This window comes from Rhinolophus ferrumequinum (genome assembly GCF_004115265.2).
Source record: "Rhinolophus ferrumequinum isolate MPI-CBG mRhiFer1 chromosome 15 unlocalized genomic scaffold, mRhiFer1_v1.p scaffold_54_arrow_ctg1_1, whole genome shotgun sequence".
Lineage (NCBI taxonomy): Eukaryota > Metazoa > Chordata > Mammalia > Chiroptera > Rhinolophidae > Rhinolophus > Rhinolophus ferrumequinum.
In genome coordinates this window covers 3,243,794-3,262,804 of record NW_022680357.1, presented here as the reverse complement: position 1 = coordinate 3,262,804, position 19,011 = coordinate 3,243,794, and the positions used below count along the sequence as shown (strand labels likewise).

At 54.5% G+C, this 19,011-nt stretch overlaps 2 protein-coding genes across 5 annotated transcripts in view; both read left to right on the top strand.

The window, feature by feature from the left end:
* Positions 1 to 3,955: 3,955 nt before the first annotated feature.
* On the top strand, positions 3,956 to 10,125 carry LOC117019760 (protein CCSMST1). 2 transcript variants are annotated; one of them, XM_033101886.1, is made up of 3 exons: positions 3,963 to 6,481; positions 6,557 to 8,284; positions 9,715 to 9,946. In XM_033101886.1, exons 1-2 carry the CDS (start codon positions 6,447 to 6,449, stop codon positions 6,885 to 6,887), a joined length of 366 nt encoding a protein of 121 aa, XP_032957777.1. In that variant the 5' UTR covers positions 3,963 to 6,446; the 3' UTR covers positions 6,888 to 8,284; positions 9,715 to 9,946. The 2 variants fall into 2 exon arrangements, with proteins under 2 accessions (XP_032957776.1, XP_032957777.1); XM_033101885.1 differs by having other exon boundaries at positions 3,956 to 6,761; positions 9,715 to 10,125.
* A 665-nt stretch (positions 10,126 to 10,790) lies between these two features.
* The window catches only part of UNKL (unk like zinc finger), a 38,102-nt gene continuing 29,881 nt past the window's right edge, over positions 10,791 to 19,011 (top strand). For 2 of the 3 annotated variants that reach the window (XM_033101016.1, XM_033101015.1), the window contains exons 1-2: positions 10,791 to 10,918; positions 12,084 to 12,293. In XM_033101016.1, the coding sequence (XP_032956907.1) occupies positions 10,842 to 10,918; positions 12,084 to 12,293 (287 nt within the window). In that variant the 5' untranslated portion in view covers positions 10,791 to 10,841. The remainder of the gene's footprint in view (positions 10,919 to 12,083; positions 12,294 to 19,011) is intronic. The other variant, XM_033101017.1, reaches the window with a different exon arrangement.

Here is a 19,011-nt window from a genome sequence, read left to right as displayed (position 1 = left end):
ATGCAGGAGGGAACCCTGCAGCCTTTGCCCAGCCCCCTCCTGCTACCTCCTACTGGTCCAGAGCTACCATTGAACCCCTGCTCCTCCCGCCCCCACCCAGGGCTTCGTCTGCAGGATCCAGGCTGAGATAACACCTCTCTTCTCTGGTTCCTTTTTTATTCCCACGCCTCTTTGGGGGGGTGGGGTGGGGTGGGGGGATTGGTACCCCCACAGCCTTGTGGAATCTGCCTGGGGGCGTCCTCACTGCACTTCCCCAATGAGTTACAACCATCAGTAGGACCCAGAAGGTCTGCCCTGTCAAACCCTCCCCCTACCATTCTCCCTGGGTACCCCTCTGTCCTACGGTAGCTGCACAAGTGTCCTGGGGCTGCTGTAACCAATCACTGCACACAGAGTGCTGAGGACAACACACAGGGATTCCGCACCGTCTGGAGGCCAGAAAGCCAAACTCCAGGGTCATCAGGCTGGTCCTTCCAGAGGCCCTGGGGTTATCGGTCCTGTGCCTCTCTCCCGGGATCTGGTGTCCCGGCCAGCAGTCCAGGGCGTTCCTTGGCTTGTAGCTCTGTCCCTCCAACCTTCGCCTCTGTGGTCATCGGCTGGCGCCCTGTGTCCACATCTCCCTGTTCTTACAAGGACACCGTCACTGGCTCAGGGCCCGCCCTGATCTCTCGATCACATCTGCAGAGACCTGATTTCCACAGGTCACATTCTGCTGTTCAGGTGGAGTCTGGGGGATGCTATTCAGCCCAGGAGGACCTTCCCCGTATGACCATGGCCCCCACCATGTGGTGGGTGCCACTGGGTGCTTTGCTCCTGGAGCAGCCCCGTGGTGCCAGCTGGTAGGACCCCAGAGTCCCATCTGGTGGTCCAGGTTCTGAGGACACGACAGCCATCCCCTTGAGCTTGGTGTGTGCCTGGCCCCTGGGCCCCCGGGTCACTCATGGTCCCCGATCTCCTTCCCCGCTATGGGGGCTCCCTGTCCACTGGTCACAAATGCCACTCCACCCCTCCCTGGGTCCTTGCCCTTCAGCTTCAGCCTCCTTCACCTCCTTCAGGTGGAGATGGCACCTCACCCACCCAGTGACACCCAGGTCTTTGCCGCAAGTGGAGGCCGCCAGGCAGGTTTGCCCTGCGGATTGCTGCCAGTCATTTCTCGGGCACCTGCAGGGCTCCACGCAGAAGCTTAGTGCTCAGTCCACAGGCAGGACCACTGGCTTTGGGAGAGTGACAAGAAAATAAAAAGCTCCACCCCAAGAATGGGACCCACCCGGGGCCAGGCTGGTTACCTGCCATGAATGGATCTTCAAAGCTGCCGAAGTGGTTTGCCTGGGGCAGGACCAGGGAGAGGGCTGTGGGGCAGGGCCACTGCAGGCCCCAGGGGAAGCTGCAGGGAGAGGGGACAGATTTGTGACAGGCCACGCTCCCTAAGGCCTACGGATACAATTGGTCATCGTGGCCCCTACAACATGCCCTGGGTAGAGGCCATGCCACAGGTAAGACGCGTCTGGCTGCGATCAGTCCCGTGAGTCCGTCCACATTGGTCCTCGCTCCCCCAGAGGCTGACCTCAGGCGTGGGTACCATTCTGCTCTGAGACTCTGGGGTCCGATGACCCTATTGTTCGGGACCTGGCTGTGGGGTGGCCCTGCCCCCAGCCATGGCCGGTTCCCTGACCCAACACAGCCCCGCTGTCAGCCACAACCTAGGGAGGCCGGGTCGGGTCGGGGTCCCAGGTGCTCCTGGGCGGCTGGGGCCCCTAGGCTCCTGTCCACCCAGGTACTGCTCCTCCCCTGCTGGTCCAGGGAGCTCCCGGATGTGACCACCCTGAACCCCAGGGCCCCCTCAGCAACTGCCTGGGATGTAGCCACAGCGCCCCCTGCTGCTGATGAGGAAGGGTCGGGGCCAGGAGTCAGCCTGGGGACACCCCCTCGCTCAGCCCAGCAGCAGGGGGCCGCAGGGGCTAAGGGGAGGGACAGTCTGGGTGGAGGGGTCCCAGGAGGGCATTTAGGCTTGGTCTCCAATCCGCCTTTGTCCGGGCATGGCTGGGCACTGGGGCAGGTGGGCTGAGAATGAGAAAGCCCTGCCCTCGAGAAGGTCCTGGAGGAGGGTGCTGGCGGGGTGCTGATGGAACAGGAGCTCCCCTGGCCAGGCTGCAGGAAGCGAAGGTGTTCCTGAAGAGGGAACAGCCTGAAGAGCACCAGACCTCCAGGAGCTGGCACCCCTGTGGTCGACTGAATGATGGCCTCAAATACATCTGGGCCCAAATCCCCAGGAACTTCGGGTATGTCACCTCACATGACAAAGTGACCCTGCAGAGGTGTTCTTTTGTTTCAAGCAGCAAACGGAAATTCACAGCTGGAAGCATCAGCTGGACAGTGGCATTGGTGGCCTGCAGGACCTCGTGGCCCGGCTTGGAGTTTGGACCTTCCTCCCAGCCATGGGAAGCAAGATGCTCGCTCTTCCCTCTGTCACTGGGACCAAATTTAAGGATGAAGCTTTAACAGGGAGGAGAGCCCCTGATGGTTATCGCTCCCAAGGCCTGCTCCCTCTGAGGGCCCTTGTTTTCACCCCCCACACCCCCCCCGCAGGACTACTTTTTCGTCCTGGCCTCTGCCTCAGGCCCCCGGTCCGTGGAGTTGGGGCCAGGTCAGGGGCTTTGGGTCCCACAAGTGTCCATTCGTGCCAGCCATGGGAATTCTGTGTACAGCAGACAGACCCTCGTCCTTCTCTGCTGGTATATTCCCAGTGCTTTTCTCTCCTTCACCAGAGACCATGGAGGAAACCCCAGTCTAGGATGGAGACTTCTGGAGTGTGGAAGAAACCAGAGCACATGGTGTTTGGGAAGAGGAACCTAGCAGCACGGTGTGGGGCAGGTACCTGGACAAGGGAGCTAAGACGGAGACGGGGAGGATGCTACTGCACCAGTCCCAGCAATCAATGACGGCGCTCAACAAGGCACCGTCTGAGGGTGTAAGAGTGCAGGACAGGCGTGAGAGGGATTTAAGCAGATCTGGAGTCTTAGTAGGGTGTCAATGAATGATCCCTTTCCTTGTCCCTGAACCATGTTCATGATGGACCCAGGAGTCTGGCAGGTGCAGGCTGAACTCTGGCTTTTGTTACTGGCAAGGCTGGGTTGGGGTACGGCACCCGAAGGGGACCCTGATCAGTGGAGACACACTTCCCCAGAATCACTGCCTACACATGTCCAGCCGGTGTTGGATGGCCAGCCAGGCTGAGTGCCTTGGTGTCTCAAGCTCCCTGTTACCCACGAGGCCCCTGGAGTGGGGGTGACGACTGAGGCGCTCAGTCTGCCAGGCCTGGAGCCCGACATATGTCTCAGCACCTGGTCCCAGCCAGCCTCCCACTCTGGGCAGTGTCGGGCCTTTTGGAGGTGTGTGCCCATCCTACCCCCACAAGCCCCCAGCCGTTGTCAGGCCTCCGTCGTCCCCGGGAGAAAGGCTCTGCCCTTCAGAAGGCGGTGGACCTGGCTGTCCCCACATCTCTCATATTGATCTCCCCGGGGAAAATCAATAGCTCCAATATGTCAGCTCTCAAGTGGCGCTACAGTGAATTACTCCCGGCCCTGGGCACACAAGGGCTGCAGCCTCTCTGGCCATTAGTGGGACATTAGGCCTCGTGTGAGGTTTTTCTGTGTGCTTTGAGATAATGAGGCTGAGGTGTTAGTTTATGTCCCTGGGAAGGCGGAGGGGGTGGCTGCGGAAAAGAGTAGGCAGTGCTGGCAGTGCCAGGCACCTGTCACCCAGTGCCCGGCCGGGCTTGCTGGGGTCAGGGAAGGGAGGGCCCCCGAGACACAGGGCCCCCCCCCCCCGGACGCTTCTGGTTGTGGCTTTGCCCACTCTGGGTTCCACTACATTCGACAGTCGAGTACACTACAGCGTGTGGGGCTGTCGCTCCCCTCCAGCCAAAGCCACCAGGAACACACCTGTGGTTGGTTGAACAAGGTAGGTTTATGTCCCTTGCAGCGGGGCAGAACATGCAGCATGGGGACATGGGGGTCTCAGTGGGAGGGCAAGAAAAATGGTTGTGGGTTCAGGTCAGCGTTGGTGAGGGCTTTGCTCCGGGTTGCACACTGTCGGGAAGCAGGGTGACTCTGTGATTGGGTGCCTGTCTCAGTCTCCTGAAGCTGCCCGAACAAACGACCACAATCTTGGTGGTTTAAAACAACAGGAAGTCGATTTCTCACAGTTCTGGAGAGCAGAAACCCACAACCAAGGTGTGAGCAGAGCCACACACCCTCTTAAGGCTCCAGGGAAGAGACTGTTTCAGTCTTTCTCTGAGCTTCTGGTATTGCTGCCAGTCCTTGGCTGTGGCCACATCCCTGCAATCTCTGCCTCCCTCTTCACGTGGCCTCCTCCCGTGTGCCTCGGTGTCTTTCCTCCTCTTCTCATAAGGACACCAGTCACTGGGTTTGGGCCCACCCTATCCAGTATGACCTCATTTTACGGAACTACATCTGCAAAGACCCTATTTTCAAATAAGGTCACGTGCTGAGGTTCGGGTGAATGTGACAGACCCAGTCCTCCTAGCAGCAGCCTGCTAAGGAGACATGACATTTGACAGCTGATGAAGTGGGGTCTCCAGTGGTTGAGTCGCCCAACCAAGGTGTCTTCTGTCACCCATCCAAGGTAGTCATCGCGACTGAGATGGGCTTAGTGGCCCCTCCCCAGGTGACGCCCAAATCCCTGCCCAAGCCTCGCAGCTCAGCCCCAACTCTGCTGTCCTGGGGCAGCTTGTGCCCTATGTCCTAACGCATTCCAACCCGGTGGCTGCATCAGCCCAATCAGTGGCCCCATCGCTAACCTCAGGGCCTTTTCATCTCCTCCTCCAGGAACCCTCCATGCTACACAGCAAGATGGTTCTGTGCCATTCTCCCCACACTTCATACCTCCAACTCCCCCCACCATGGGTGCTCTTTGGGTTCCCTGTGGGCAAGCTGCTTTGGCAATGATTCTGGGGTGAAACTGGGGGTGGGGGGCGGGGCCCAATTAGGAGGATCTGTGCACACAGGTGCCTCTGTTGACACAGCAGCTTTGAACACAGTCCTGGGTTGGAAGCTGAGCAGCCACCCAGCCTCTGGGGCTGGACTTCCTGGGGTGGGAGGATGCCCAGATGTTGCTGAGTTCAGAACACCTTCAGCCTGCCACCCTTGCTCTAATGTCTCCAGAGTTCCTGGGAGCGCAGAATTGGTCCCGAGTCTGGTGTTTCTGATGGCAGGAGGCAGGCACAAGAGAGCGACCCTCCAGAGGCAAAGATGCTGAGCTGGGGAGGCAGCATATTAAGAGTTCACAGGATGGCCTCATGACCTGATTTTGTCACCAAGTCCGCCCCTCCCCCCATCTCCACAGAGTCTGTGATGGTGCCTGGGTACCCCTATGTGGTCTTCAGACAGGATGGCTTAGCAGAGCCAGGGCCAGTTTGCCTTGAGGGCAGAAGGCTCCAGCAGCTTCCTTTCTTTTCTTTGTTTTTTTAAGCAGCTTCCGTATGAAGCCAACTGGGTAACCAGGTAGATCGGGGAGCCCCGGGGGACAGTCTGAAAGGCTCCCTCCCAGCTTGACTCCTGAAGATGGACGGGAGCGCACCGCAGCCTCAGTCCACGAGTGCGAGGACGTGCACACCGGCCAGCAGAGGGAGATGTGTCCGGCAAGACAGCTTCCCCGTGGGAGCCGTAGGTGTGCCCTGCTGCGTAGGGTGAGGGATCACAGCCTTGCGGCTGAGAGGTGCGTGTAATGCCTGTCCTGCAGAGCGGTTTGGCCAGCTCCGCGGCCTGAGTGGCTTTGGGTGCAGACGCAGCTCTTCCTACGCAGCAGAGCAACGGAAAGCGCCAGGCCGTGGGCATGGACCTGCGGTCACACAGCAGCACAAGTCTCAGGGCGCAGGGGTGCTCCGGGGCGGGGAGAACCAGCGGGCAGGCTCTGTGCTCACAGAGCTCCGTCCTAGTGGGGAACACTAAACGAGGAGACAAGATGCCTTCCGTGGCTGAAAGTCTCAGGAAGAGCAAACCGGGGCGTCGCAAGGCTGCGGGGAGGAGGCGTCCCGGGGCTGCTCCAGCGCTGGGTGTAGGCGGAGGGCGCCGATCTCCGGCGAGCCCGGCCCGCTGGGGAGCCCGCTCTGAGGCCAGCTCGTCCGAGGACCACAGCCGCGCCCCGCCTGCCGGCCTCCATCCCGGCGCTGCTACCCGGGGACCGGCCCGCTCCTTTCTCTTCGGGCCGGCGGAGAACTACATTTCCCGGCATGCCTCCGCGCCCCGCGGAGCCCGGGCCTGCGACGAAAGAGGCCGCCGGGAGAATACGCGTCATTTCCGTTGCGCTAATGGGCCCACGTTCTGCAGTCGTGAGCGGAGACCTGGAGCGGCATCCGGCTTCCGGTTTTGCGCGACGGAAGTGATGGGAGCGTGGCGCGCCGCGGCCCCGAGTGCAGTGCCGGGGTCATGTTGTGCGGTGTCCTGGGTGTGCCGGCGGCCGGGTGAGCTCCGTGCGGACTCGGCGGGGCCCAGGGCGGGCGCTGAGGGCGACGCGCTCACTGCTCTCTCTCTTCCAGGGCCGTCCGGGCGCTGAGGCTGTCGCGCTGGCCTTCCCGAAGCCTGCATCCGCCGCCCAGGGGCCGGGCTCGGGCCCAGCCTGCGGCCGAGGGCGAAGAAGAAGACGCTAATCGCCCTGTTCTGTTTTCCTCCAGCAAAGCCAACCCGTCCCGCTGGACGGTGGAGCATTCCCTGGGAAGGAAGCAGCAGCGGCCCTGGTGGAAGGTGCTGCCCTTCAGCCTGTCCCTCATGATTTTGGTCATTTGGTGCTTCCTCAGGCAGGAGACAGGCGCGGACCGCTTCGTCAGACAGGTGTTGGAGGAAGAGGCGCTGGAGGCTAGCGATCGTTAGGAGGAACCTGCAACTCCGGCTGCCCACGGGGCGACAACTTAAAGGGGTGACTGCCCTTGGGCTTTGACGTCGTGTTTGACAGTTTCTATGGTGGTTATGCGCGTATCCAGACTAAAGGATTGGGATGGCGCACCTGGCCACGCTGCCCCGCCAGAAGGACAGCAGAATGTCAGCAGATACGAACCGGCTCTTGCCGGATACCTGATGTCCAACGAATACGTCCCAAAGACTTTTCAGATCCATAGAAAAGGTTTTGGTTGCAGCGTGTGGGGTATTGGATGTGATTTTGTACATTATCATGTTTCCAAAGCAATTCTGGTGACGCTTGTAATCCGGTGGACTCCAGTTTGCAGGTCATTTGCTTTCTGAGACAGAATGACTGCAGGAGAGTTAAACTTTCTATTTTATAATGGATTGTGGTGTGTATGAAGTGATGTTAGTTTTACAAACTAACAAATTGATAATAAATTTTAATTTGCTGATGTAGAATTAAGCCAATACCTTTTTATGGCATCCCATTATAAAAAGGGAAGTTTTTAGTCCTTTTTCAATTCCTTTGTTTTTCTTTTTTTCCCCAGGATAGGAACTGAGGAAAGAAATGTAAATTGTGGACTACATTATCAGACAATACCAGAAACAATGGAACTTTCTCGGCTGTCTGCAAATGTTTATTTTTAGCAAGGCAACAATTTGCTGAGTAGAATAAAACTGATGAGTTTTTCCTTTGACACATTACAGTATTTTGGGTATCTAAATGATATGTTTTTCAAGTGCTGCTTAGTAGGAAACCTGCTTCATTCTGCATTAAATACAAGATGCATAAAGGGAAGACTTTATTTACGTAAGCTCCTAGTGGAAGGTTTTTTTCTTGGCATATCTATGGTGCCGAGGTTAATTGGAAGTTTCTTTCCCTAGGATGTTTGAAAACCACTGGCTGTATGGTGGTGTACTGGCTCCTCGCACGTCTTCTGCTGAAGGGTTCAGCGTTCTAAGTGTCTTGCACACCTTGGTAAATTACGCTTGTCAGAGAGGTGCGGCCGATACAAGTATGTGCATGGAGACGGAGAGACCAAAGTTTGCAAAGATTGACCTAATCATAACTCACGTTACATTGTCAGTCCCAGTGGGAGCAAAGGACTAAGACGTTTTCCCTCTGGCCTCGTGTGGTTGTGACCTGTTTGGTTGTGAACTCTTTTGTTTGAGCAACAGGCGTTCAAACTCGAACGCTTACTTTACTCTCACTAGCTCCTGCGGGGGGAAAAGTCAGAACTAATGAGAATTTTTGTTTTAATTAAAAGTAATTCATATGAGAAAACCAATGTGATTTACATGGATAAGTAGACACTAAAAGGCAAAAGGAAGAGAATCAGAAACATCGATAATCCCACCACCTAAAGGTAACCACTGTTAATACTTTGTTGTTTACCTTCCCAGATTTTTTATGTGTGTGTAGATAAATATACAGTTTTTCAAAAACACAAGAGGGTAGTATTGTTTTTTGATGACACATTATACCACATGCAATAGAACCTGAGTGCCCCCAGGGCAGCTATGAAGGAGGGCTTTTCTGGGTTTTGTCATGAGCAAAAGTAGGACCCAAGGCCCACTGGCAAGTGTGGGCAGACCCTTCCCACACCTGGACTTTGCAGAGGGGTGGCAACAGAACCGGTGGACAGGTGAACTGTTAATGAAATCCTTTTATTATTTAACTAGTTTTGTAGTATGCTTGTCTTATTTACCCAACTGGGCTGTAGCTTTTATTTTTCCCACAGTGCTTGGCACATTGACTTCCCCAGGTAAGCACTCAAGAAGGATTTGAGAGGGAGAGGACCGGTGTAAGCATGCTAGAACAGAAGGAGTTGCAGTGATTCGTGAGATGAGAAATTGGGCAGGAGGAGGATAAAATGGTTTTAAAGAAAATTCAAGGAAGAGGAGGTTAAATGGTCTCATGTCTTCCAAGCAACTGAGCCATCTTGGAAGGTTCTGACAGTGCTGTGTGTTTCCGCCCAAAAAAGAAACACTTTTAAACTCGCAGTGAGAGCCCTGGTATTATTTTATGTCTGGGTACTACCCCAGCCTTTTAATAACAGTCTTCAAAAGCATGAAAAAGGACACTAGCACAGTTCTCTTGGATCTCTTACCCTCAGATTTTTAAATCTTCAGCCCCAACTTCCTTCTTTTGATCTTGAAGTGGCCCTTACTATATCTATACTGGACTTCACAGATTCCCGAAACACGCGTAGGTCCAAAATGAATTTCATCTCTCCCCAAACCTGTTTCTTTGTTATGTATCCCTCCAAGCTAGGGACCTTGAAATTATCCTAGACTTCTTTTTCATTCCCTCCTTCCTGGCAGTCCAAGATCTGTTTATTCCTCTGCCAAAAAACTGTCCTCTGCTTCATTCTCCTGCTCGATTTTCTTAGAAAATATCATGTTGATTTTTTTTTTTGCCATTTTAATTTCCAGGTTTATATGTAATGTTTGTAGAGGTAATATAATTCATTTAAAAATATGAACATACGAAGCGAATCATTCACCTCACCAACAAATTATAACTTTTGTTATTTTACTATATTACTTGTAGTTCAAAAATTAACCTACACACCTGAGAACAAATATCTGGATCTGTATATCTTGCTTTGTTTTTCACCTAAATAGGAACATTTTTCGTGTCACAATTTTCAGGTAGCATTGTCGTTATATCATGGCACTCAGAACTTAACCGTTTCCCGATTACTGGGCTGTGAGGTACTCTCAAGTTTTTGCTAAATGACACTAATAATTGTCTTTGTACATAAACCTTTGTCTGAATCTGATTCTTTTTTAGATGCGAGTTCCCAGAAATGGAACAAATCATTTTCTGTGAAGGTCACCACCTCGCAGCCACACTTCCTTCAAGGGCCTGTCTTGCTGCAGGCGGTCAACGTTGCAGGGTGCAGTTCAGAACAAAAAACGTCTGCCGACTCCAGGGTTCCTTCCGCTTTGCTGTCATTTGCATTTTTTTAATTTACGAACCAGGTTGAACTTTTTTTTTAAAAAATGTCTTGTAGACCACAGATTTCCAAAATAACGTGCCCTGGGCCTGGGTTCTGCTCTGACGATGCAGAACCTGCTTCCTCTTCCAGGGCCAGCGGAGCTGGGCAGCTCCTGCCTCCTTCCCTGAGTTCCCATCTTGTTGGTGATGGGCGTGTCTCCCTCCCCTTTGTGAGCTTCTTGGATTCGTCATTAAAAATCAGTTTCATTGATGTATAGTTCACATAGTATTCCCTTCACCCATTTAAAATAAGACAATTATAAAGTGTTTAGTGTGTTCACAGAGGGCACCCATCACCACAATCTAATTTTAGAACATGTTCATAGTCTCTAAAGGAAACTCGGTGCCCTCTAGCCCTATGGCTCCCCACCTCTCCCACTCGCAGCCCTGAGCGATTGGACCCGTTCTTTGCGGTCACAGCACCCAGCACGGGGTCAGAGTAAATGAAAGAGTGAAGCGCGACTGTGAGCAGCCGGGGAGGGTGCTTCAACACCCGGGACCTGCGGGCTCCATCACCTCCCGGGACCCGCTCGGGGTCTCAGCGGGCACTGTCAGGGCGAGCAGAGTCCGGCGGGCAGAGGGGGTCGGTGGGTGTGCACGTGGACGACTGGGCGCCCGCGGGGGTAGGGGCGACGCTGTGTACCAGCAGCGAAGCGGGAGTGGCGGCGGCGGCGCGCCCGGGGTGTGTCCCTGGCGGGGCCGGGTCTGGGGTCCCCGCGGGGCGCGCAGGGCGCTCGCTAGCTGCCGGGTGCTCGCTGGGCCGCGTTCCCCGGAGGCGCCAGCTGGGGGCGTGGCCAGGGCGGGACGGGTGGGCGTGGCCGGCCGGGCGAGGGGCGCGGGTGGGCTCCGCGAGGGGGGAGATCCGGAGGGGCGGGGGCGGGCCCGCGCGGCGCATGCGCGCTGCATTGTTTTGACTGAAAATGCCGTCGGTTTCGAAAGCGGCGGCGGCGGCGCTGAGCGGGTCCCCCCCGCAGACGGAGAAGCCGACCCACTACAGGTCAGTGTCCCGGCGGCCGCTGCGGGGGCGGGAGCGGGGCGGAGGCGGCCCCGTGCGCCCCCGGTCCGCGCGCCCGCGCCCGCGCTCCTCTGGGCCTGGGTGCCGCCGCCGGGTGCGGCCTGGGGCCCCACACCGTCCCCGGCCCCTGCCCCCCTTCCCTCGCGCCACCCCCGGCCTACGCCCCACCAGGCCTCCGCGCGTCGCCTGAGCTCCGGGCGGGTGGCCCACACCATCCGACACGGGCTGCCGCTGCCTGAGGTCGGGAGGCGGCGCCCAGAGTCTGGGGTGGCACCTGGGCTTGGGGGCGGGGGAACGCGCCGGGGGTAGGATGTCCACGCGCCTTTGGTTGGGGGTCGAGGAACAACCCTTGGGGCCCGGGGGCGCGGAGAATGCGCCTGGGGTCGGGGGAGGGCGTCCATCTGGACTAGAGCTACCTCTATCTGGGGTCGGAGATGTCACCTGGGCTCGGGGGTCAGGCGCAGCTGGGGTCTCGGTGTCGCGCCAGAAGTTGGGGGTCGCGTCTGTGGCCGACATGGGGGGCTACGCATGGGGTCTGGGGGATCGCACTTGAGGTTGGGGAAATGCTCCCGGGCTCGGAGTGGGGAAGCGGCCGTCTCGAATCATCTGGAATCGGAGTAACAGTCGTTCATGGGTTCGGGGATGAGGGGCCGGCGCCTGGGTTCGGGGACCGTGCCTGGGATCGACGAACTATGCCTGGGATCCGAGGAACGCGCCTGTGCTGGGGGCGGGGGGCGGGGGGCATCTGGACTCGGAGTGGGGTCGATGACCGAGCCCGGGATCAGGGATGGGAGGCTGCGCCTGGTGTCCGGGACCGCCTGGGGTCGGGGATGGCAGCTGGGTTTGGGGGCCGAGGCGCGCCTGGGTTTGCGGTGTCGCGCCTAACGTTGGGGGGTCGCGTCTGTGGTCGGAATGGGGGGAGGGGCTGTGCATGGGGTCTGGGGGATCGGGCCTGAGGTCCGGGAAGCACACCCGGGCTCAGGATGGGGAGCGGCAGTCTGGGGCCATCTGGACTCGGGAGTGGGGGTCGCGCCTGGGGTCGCATCACCCTGGGCCCCCGGGGTCCGGCCCCCGCCCACGAGTCCCAGGGCCGCCCACCGGCGGCGGTGGCAGCGGAAGCGACCCGCAACGCTGTTTGTCTTTTTAGGTATCTAAAGGAGTTTAGGACAGAACAGTGCTCCCTGTTTGCGCAGCACAAGTGCACCCAGCACAGGCCATTTACCTGTTTCCATTGGCATTTCCTAAATCAGCGTCGGCGCAGACCGCTCCGCAGGCGCGACGGCACCTTCAACTACAGCCCGGACGTGTACTGCTCCAAATACGACGAGGCCAGCGGCGTGTGCCCCGACGGCGACGAGTGAGTGTGTGTGTGTGTGTGTGTGTGTGTGTTGGGGGGGGACAGCGCCTGCTGCCCTGCCCCTCGGCCTGGCCTTGCCTATGGGGGCCGACCCCTGGTTCTTTTCAGCACCTGGCACGCATCAACAGGGGGGTCCTATCTCTACTCTGAAGTGTTTGGGAGACCATGACTGGAGATCCGGATTGGGGCATTTCTCTATCTTTAGGCCAGTGTGGGAACACACACTACCGTATGTGTGTCTCAGGAATAACCCTTGCATGGTTCAAACCGAATTTGCTTCATTTCCACTTTTCATTGCCACATGGTTCTTCCAATTTCCTGCATCAGAACCAGCCCTAATGGGTACAGCTCTCAGGTTGAGGACCATTTTATTTCTTCAGTTGTAGGTTGCTTTTGTAACAACTGAGCTTGTTAGAACATCTGCTCATACTATGCAAATATATGTGGAATGTTTCCTTTCTTGCTGTGTACATGTTTGATTTAAAAAAAATAATTGATAGGAAAGTTATTTGCAGACTGTCATGTATATAGCACTTTTAAAGTTTAAGAAATCAAGGTTTTGTTTGGGTTGACTTTTTTTTTTTTTTACAAGTTTCCTAATGGTGTTATGAACAGATGTCTTTATTTTGAAATATGTAGAATGGGAAAACAGGGAAAGTACAGTCAGCTTGTATATTCATATAAGGTGCAGAGATTGGTGTGTGGGGGGGAGGGTTGATTTTTTTCCTGTGGGTTGTTTCAGGTAGGATGGAGGCTGTCCATTCCTGCCAGGAGGTGGGGTGGTGTCACTGTGCCCTCCAGCCCTCTAAAAAGAACAGCTTATTCAGCTTCTGTCTGGATGGGGTCTGATTTGGGGGTGGTCTTCAGGCGCCATTCCCTGGTCCTTAGAAAAGAGACGATTCACCAGGTACTTTTCCTTTTGAAGACAGTTTTCACCCCACTGAACACAGAGACCTGTGTGAGTCTGTTTTCCTTCATTTTCCAAAATGCTTAGGTCAGGGAGTCAACTTTTAATCTGTAGTAATCTTACCAACTTTATACACTTACTGAAAGGTGTTTAGTTGAACAGCAGTTAGTTACATAGTGTTGTAGTGAAGGCAGCTTGAAATATGTTGAAATAATGTAGCCAGCTCCACCTTGGTTAAGATTGTTATATTTCTGTGAAGTTTGAAAAGTACCCCATTTAATTGCTTCTTGAGCCGATGTTTTCTGCAAATGCGTCTTCAGGAGAGAGATGTTTTTGTTTAGCTGAGGCCTTGCGTCAGGTCTCCCATTTCCCTTGGTCACGTCAGTTGCCCCTCTGGACCTTGGGTCCCAAGTTGCCCAGGGGGGCCCCTGCTACTTGACCCTGGTGCCTTGATCCAGTCATCCAGTGTGTCTCACTCAGTCCCAGAGTCCAATATGGGGGACTAAGTGGCAGTAGTTACTCGTGATGCTTTGAATGCATGAAAAGAAAGCATGTTTTAACGTCTGTCTCTGGTCCCAGGGTCTGGATGTCCTGGTGTTGATTCAGCCCCATTGCTGGGCATGGAGTGATGTCTAGTTTTTTTGGGATGAAGAGTGCTGCAGTGAACACCTACCTGAAGGTGGTCATTTAAAGCTGAGCTCAAATAGTAATTAAGTAATATGCAATTATTCATTACAAAAACATGAACATGTAGTCTAAATGGCATGTAGGTTATCAATGAGAAGCAGGATGAGTGGGACCAAGGTGCTTGTTTGACATTTTCTATTTTGGAGGCATCCTTCGTACATCTATCCACAGTAAGAAAGTCACATGTGTCTTATTAAAGATTTTGTTTTGTAACTTCTATTGAGCACATGAGATGACTTGCTTCAGCCCTTTAGGATGTGTGTGACAGCCAGCCATCTCCCTGGGGGAATCTCTCCTTAGTAATTACTGCTCATTCCATAGGAGATGGACTTTCTCATCACCCACAAATGGAATGGCCCGGAGTTTGTCCTGTTGATTTACATATTCCGGGTTCATGGCAGAGTTGCCATGGAATTCATAAATTGACGCTACCTTTCAGAGCAAAGAGGGGGCCTTCCTTTTATTTCAGTTCATTGGTTCTTGAAATTTCTATTTTGAGCGGATGTACTACCAACCTATTATTTCAAAACATGAATATGTATCAAAGAACAAAGACCCCTCAGCTAACCCTTTAGTGAGGTGACAGGGCACCGTGAGGCTGAGCGGTGGGGCAGGAGGGGATGGGGACCCCAGGAGGGTTGACACACCTGCCATCACCCTCCTCCCATGGCCCCTCCCCTGCTGTCACACCCCTACTACCACTTTCACCTCTTGGTATCCTCCCTCTGTCATCTCCCCTCTGTGGGCACCTCCACTGTCACCCCTTTTCCTTGGCAGGGGATCAGCCTCCTCTGCTGTCACACCCCTCCCTCCGTGGGCACTCCCGCCATCTCCTCTGGGTGGCCTCCTGCTGTCATCCTCCATCCCACTGTCACCCCTTTTCCTTGGTGGGCCATCACCCTCCCCTCCCCCGTTACCCTTCCTTCGATGGCCTCCTCCCCGCCGTCACGCCTCCGCTGTCACCCTTTTTCCCAGGTGGGAGGGCACCCCTTTGACCTCGGAGGGTCCTCTCTGCGCTGGAGTCCCGTGGTCCTTCCTTTCCCACTGCTCTTTGTTCTGGGGGACACGCCCCTTCCCCGGAGCGGGTCGCGATTGGCCGTCCGGGTCACGTGAACCCAGCCCCGCCCCCGTGGGAACTGGTCTCCCAGCTGCGCCGCGGGACTGCCAGGGTCCGCAGCTCTGCGTGCACTCCCTGATCTGCCGGACAGACTTGGCCTTGCAGGAAACCTGTTCCTAACCTGGGGTCGGGCCCAGCTTTACAGGGTCGGTGTTACCACCTGGGCGGATCCATCTCAGGTATTTCTTGGGCTGGGGCTTCCAGGAAACGACTCTTGTGGGGACGTTTCTCGTTTCTCGGAGTCCGGCCACATCGTGAAAGCTGTCCTGAGAGAGGCATGCGGTGTGGACGGCCCCAGGCCCCTCGCTGGTCCTGCTACCCCAGCGCGGGCCGTGTGTTCTCATGGCCCATGTGTTGTCAGCGCCGGTCTTGGTCTTCACACCTGGAGCCCAGATGTGGTTGGCACCTGCCGCTACAGGATACAGCGTATGTGCACCACCCAGCGCCGGTCAGGCGTTGATAGATTTCGGTTCTGACATTTAAAAAGACAAGACCCTCCCAGGGGTCTGAGCGTCCCCTCCAGGTGAACATTTTTGGTGGAAAACAATTCAAGCAGTCCCCAACTATATGTGTAGGAAATACATGTCTTCTTTCCTCTGTTAACCCTCCTCCTGCCCTAGACAGGCGGTCCCTGACCTCCACAATTACAAATTTTCTTGTTTTTAATAAGAAATGCCCCTCCCCCCATTATGTGGTGTAACTTGCCAGGTGACTCCAGTGTTGTCTTATTCTTTGTAAGGCTCCCTGCCATTTCCCCCCACTGCACGTGGGATATCTGGGAGCACAGGCCCTTAGGGTGGGCCCATGATGTGTGATTCCACGGGCTTTCCCTTGTGAATCCGGGTGCGCTTGTGGAGCTTGTAGACTTAGAGAAAGCTTTCTGTGTGTCCTAGGCTTGGTGTGCCTGCTCTGTCACACTTGTGTCCCTCTCAACCCAGGGGTCTCCTGGGCCAGCCTCCAGACCGGTTCTCAGCGTCACCTGGGAACTTGTCCGCATGCAGATCTGAGGTTCTTGGCAGATGGTCTGGGGTTAGCAGGCCCTCCAGGTGATTCTGACACCCGTTCCGGTGTGGGTGCCATGGCCCAGCCCCGGCCTGGCTCACAGACAGGTATTAATGTCCCGTGCATCTGAGTTTGGTGGCTGCCTTGGTCTCACGCAAAGACTGAACTTGGCGTGCTGTGGGTCTGAGTTGGTGGTCGAATTCTGTTTTAGGGGAGAGGTACCAGAGGGAAGGAGACAATTTCAGGCTCTCCTGGAGACGCGGGGCCGTCTTGAGCCCCTGGCACGTCCCTTCCTGTTCTCCCATCGTGGGGCAGTGCTTCCACAGCATGGTGACGGAGCTGTGTCCAGCACGTGCCCCTGCGCCATGCCATCAGTGGAGCCCTGTTTTAATGACACCGTTCGGGTTGCTAATTGTTGTCGACGGGTTTGAGAACCACGGGTGTCACCTTGAAATCAGCACATCACACTAGGTCACGTCACGGGTGCTGCGGGGCGGGCAGTGGCCATACCAGTTGGTGGCATTGTGGCCCCGGGGAGGGATTCGTCCCCTCCTCCTGCAAGAGGGAATCTGCGCAGGGTGTTGGGCTGACCCCTGGGGCCTCTTCAGCCTCTTCCCTGCCCCAGGAGGGGGCGTGGCTTTGCCACTGGGTTTTCCCTTCCACCTCTTCGATGGTCTTAAGGTGAAGCCATTTTCTTCTCATTAAATGTTCTCCAGTATTTTAAGGTCAGTTCATGGTTTCAGTCGTGTAATAAGCAGGAGGTGACACACCTCCAGTGAAACAGTAGTGTCCCTTTGGTGCTCAGTGCTGGGGAGCGGGAGGCATTGGCCTGACTCTGGTTGCCATGGCGATGGTACTGTAGCCCAACCTAAATGATGCTCAGAGCTACCTTGAGGGAGTGTTAGGGAACAAGGGAAAATTTAGGTTTAACATCAGGGAAATCAGGAGCCTTCCGCAGGTCATGCTGGAGGTGTTTTCCTGCTCACCACACCTGTGCGGAGTGGGTTCTGTAGAAAAACCTGCCAGGCTGCTTCAGCTCTGGTGTGCTGGTCCCCGTCTCCCCAGACTGTGGAATTCCTATGCTATACTCGTAGTAGATGCAGAAATCGTTCTGAAGACTGTAACCGTTTTTGGAAAACAGTGGCTTTCCTTCTTAGCTTAAATTGTTTTACTTTATTGTTTTGTTACGGTAAAATATACGTAACATAAAATTTGCCATCTTCGCTTTGTTAAGTATCGAGTTCAGTGGCGGTTAGTCCATTCACATTGTTGGGCAGCCATCACCACCGTCCATCTCCAGAACTTTCTATCTTCAAACTGAAATTCTGTCCCCATTAAGCAGTAGCTAGCTCCCTCCTTCTGTGTTTTTTGATATTGATATAAGCAGATATACCGTGTTTCCCCAAAAATAAGACCTAGCCAGATAATCAGCTCTAATGTGTCTTTTGGAGCAAAAATTAATATAAGACCCCATATTATATTATATTGTATTATATTATGTTACATTATATTATATCACATCTCATATCTGTCATATATCATATCCTATCATATCATATTGTACTCGGTCTTATATTATAGTAAAATAAGACCAGGTTTTATATTAATTTTTGCTCCAAAAGACGCATTAGAGCTGATTGTCCGGCTAGGTCTTGTTTTCGGGGAAACACGGTATATATTCTTGCCTCCCACCTTGCTATATGAACACCCTTTCCTTAGCATTTTTCCCTGGCGCTACCTCCTGGCAGCCCCTCCCGGGTGTTCCTCCCGTTCCCACAGCTGCACTGAGCTCCCTTGTCGTTGATTCCAGAACTTTGGTGGTTTCCAGCCGTTGGTGATAACAGACAGCCCTGCAGTGACAGTGTTGTGTGACGTCTTCTTTTCTTTTTGCCAGCTGTCTCTGGGCTAGGTCTCCGAGAAGTGGGCTCACTAGTGATACGATAGTAAATGCATCCGCCGCCTTCCCTGCACAGAGGTCGCAACACTTTGCCTCCCTGCCGGCAACAGTGTCTGCTTATATGTAATGTAAAACGTACCAGTTGAACCATTTTTAACTGTGCAGTTCTGCCCTGGAGCAGGGGGGGCTCTCCATGTGCGCTTCTCTCATCACAGGCGAGATAACTCGACCTCACACAGTGGTCGAGATCCAGCTGTGTTTTCTGTTTTGTAAGTTCTTTGTTTATTTCTCTAGCCCATTGCTCTGTGAATGCCTGGTCTCTTTGTTTCTTCAAGTGCTTTAGGTTAGTGATATTTATCCGCATAGTTATGTGTAAAGTAGGGGAGGGTCCTGGCATGACAGAGGATTCCCGTGGCAGCCGCAGCCCAGTTTCTGGGCGCCAGAAGCTGAGTTCCAAACCAGTGCTGTGTGAAGACGCAGGCAAAGGCTTGGAGGGGCTTGAAATGTAAAATAGAACTTGGTCGTAGGGATTGTAGACAAGTGCATGTTACGCTTCATAGAGTAAATATCCTAATACTTGACCGTTTCATTTCCATCTCCGAAAAACGTTTCTTGGAACTACTTGTGGGGAACACGAGGGAAACAGTTGTCTTGTATGTGGGCACGGAGAGGCTGCACGCATGCCTGACGTTTCCTTTTTCATATTTATATATATATAGTGATATAGTGATAATTCCTTACTTTTTTTTTCTTTTCACAAAGCGAAGACCAAGTTGTAGCCTGCTTTCTCCATTTTCCACTTTTCCTTTTTCTCGTGGATCCTCAGTGATTGTCACGACTGCTGGTCTTCCACTGGAGGCGTTCATCATGACATCTATTGAAAGAATTGCCTCTCGGTGGCCATTTGCCTTATTTCTAGTTTCTGCCACTTTCAAGAAAGTTCTGTCATTGCTCCCTGCGTGTCCATCGGGGTGGGGGCGCCCTGCGTTCCTGGTTGTGTCCCCTCCCCCTGTTCTGGGTGCGTTCACTCAAGTGTGTCGGTTTGTGAAAATGCCACACGCCGCCCCGGTTTGACCTGTGCTCTTTTCTGTAGGTATATTTCAATACA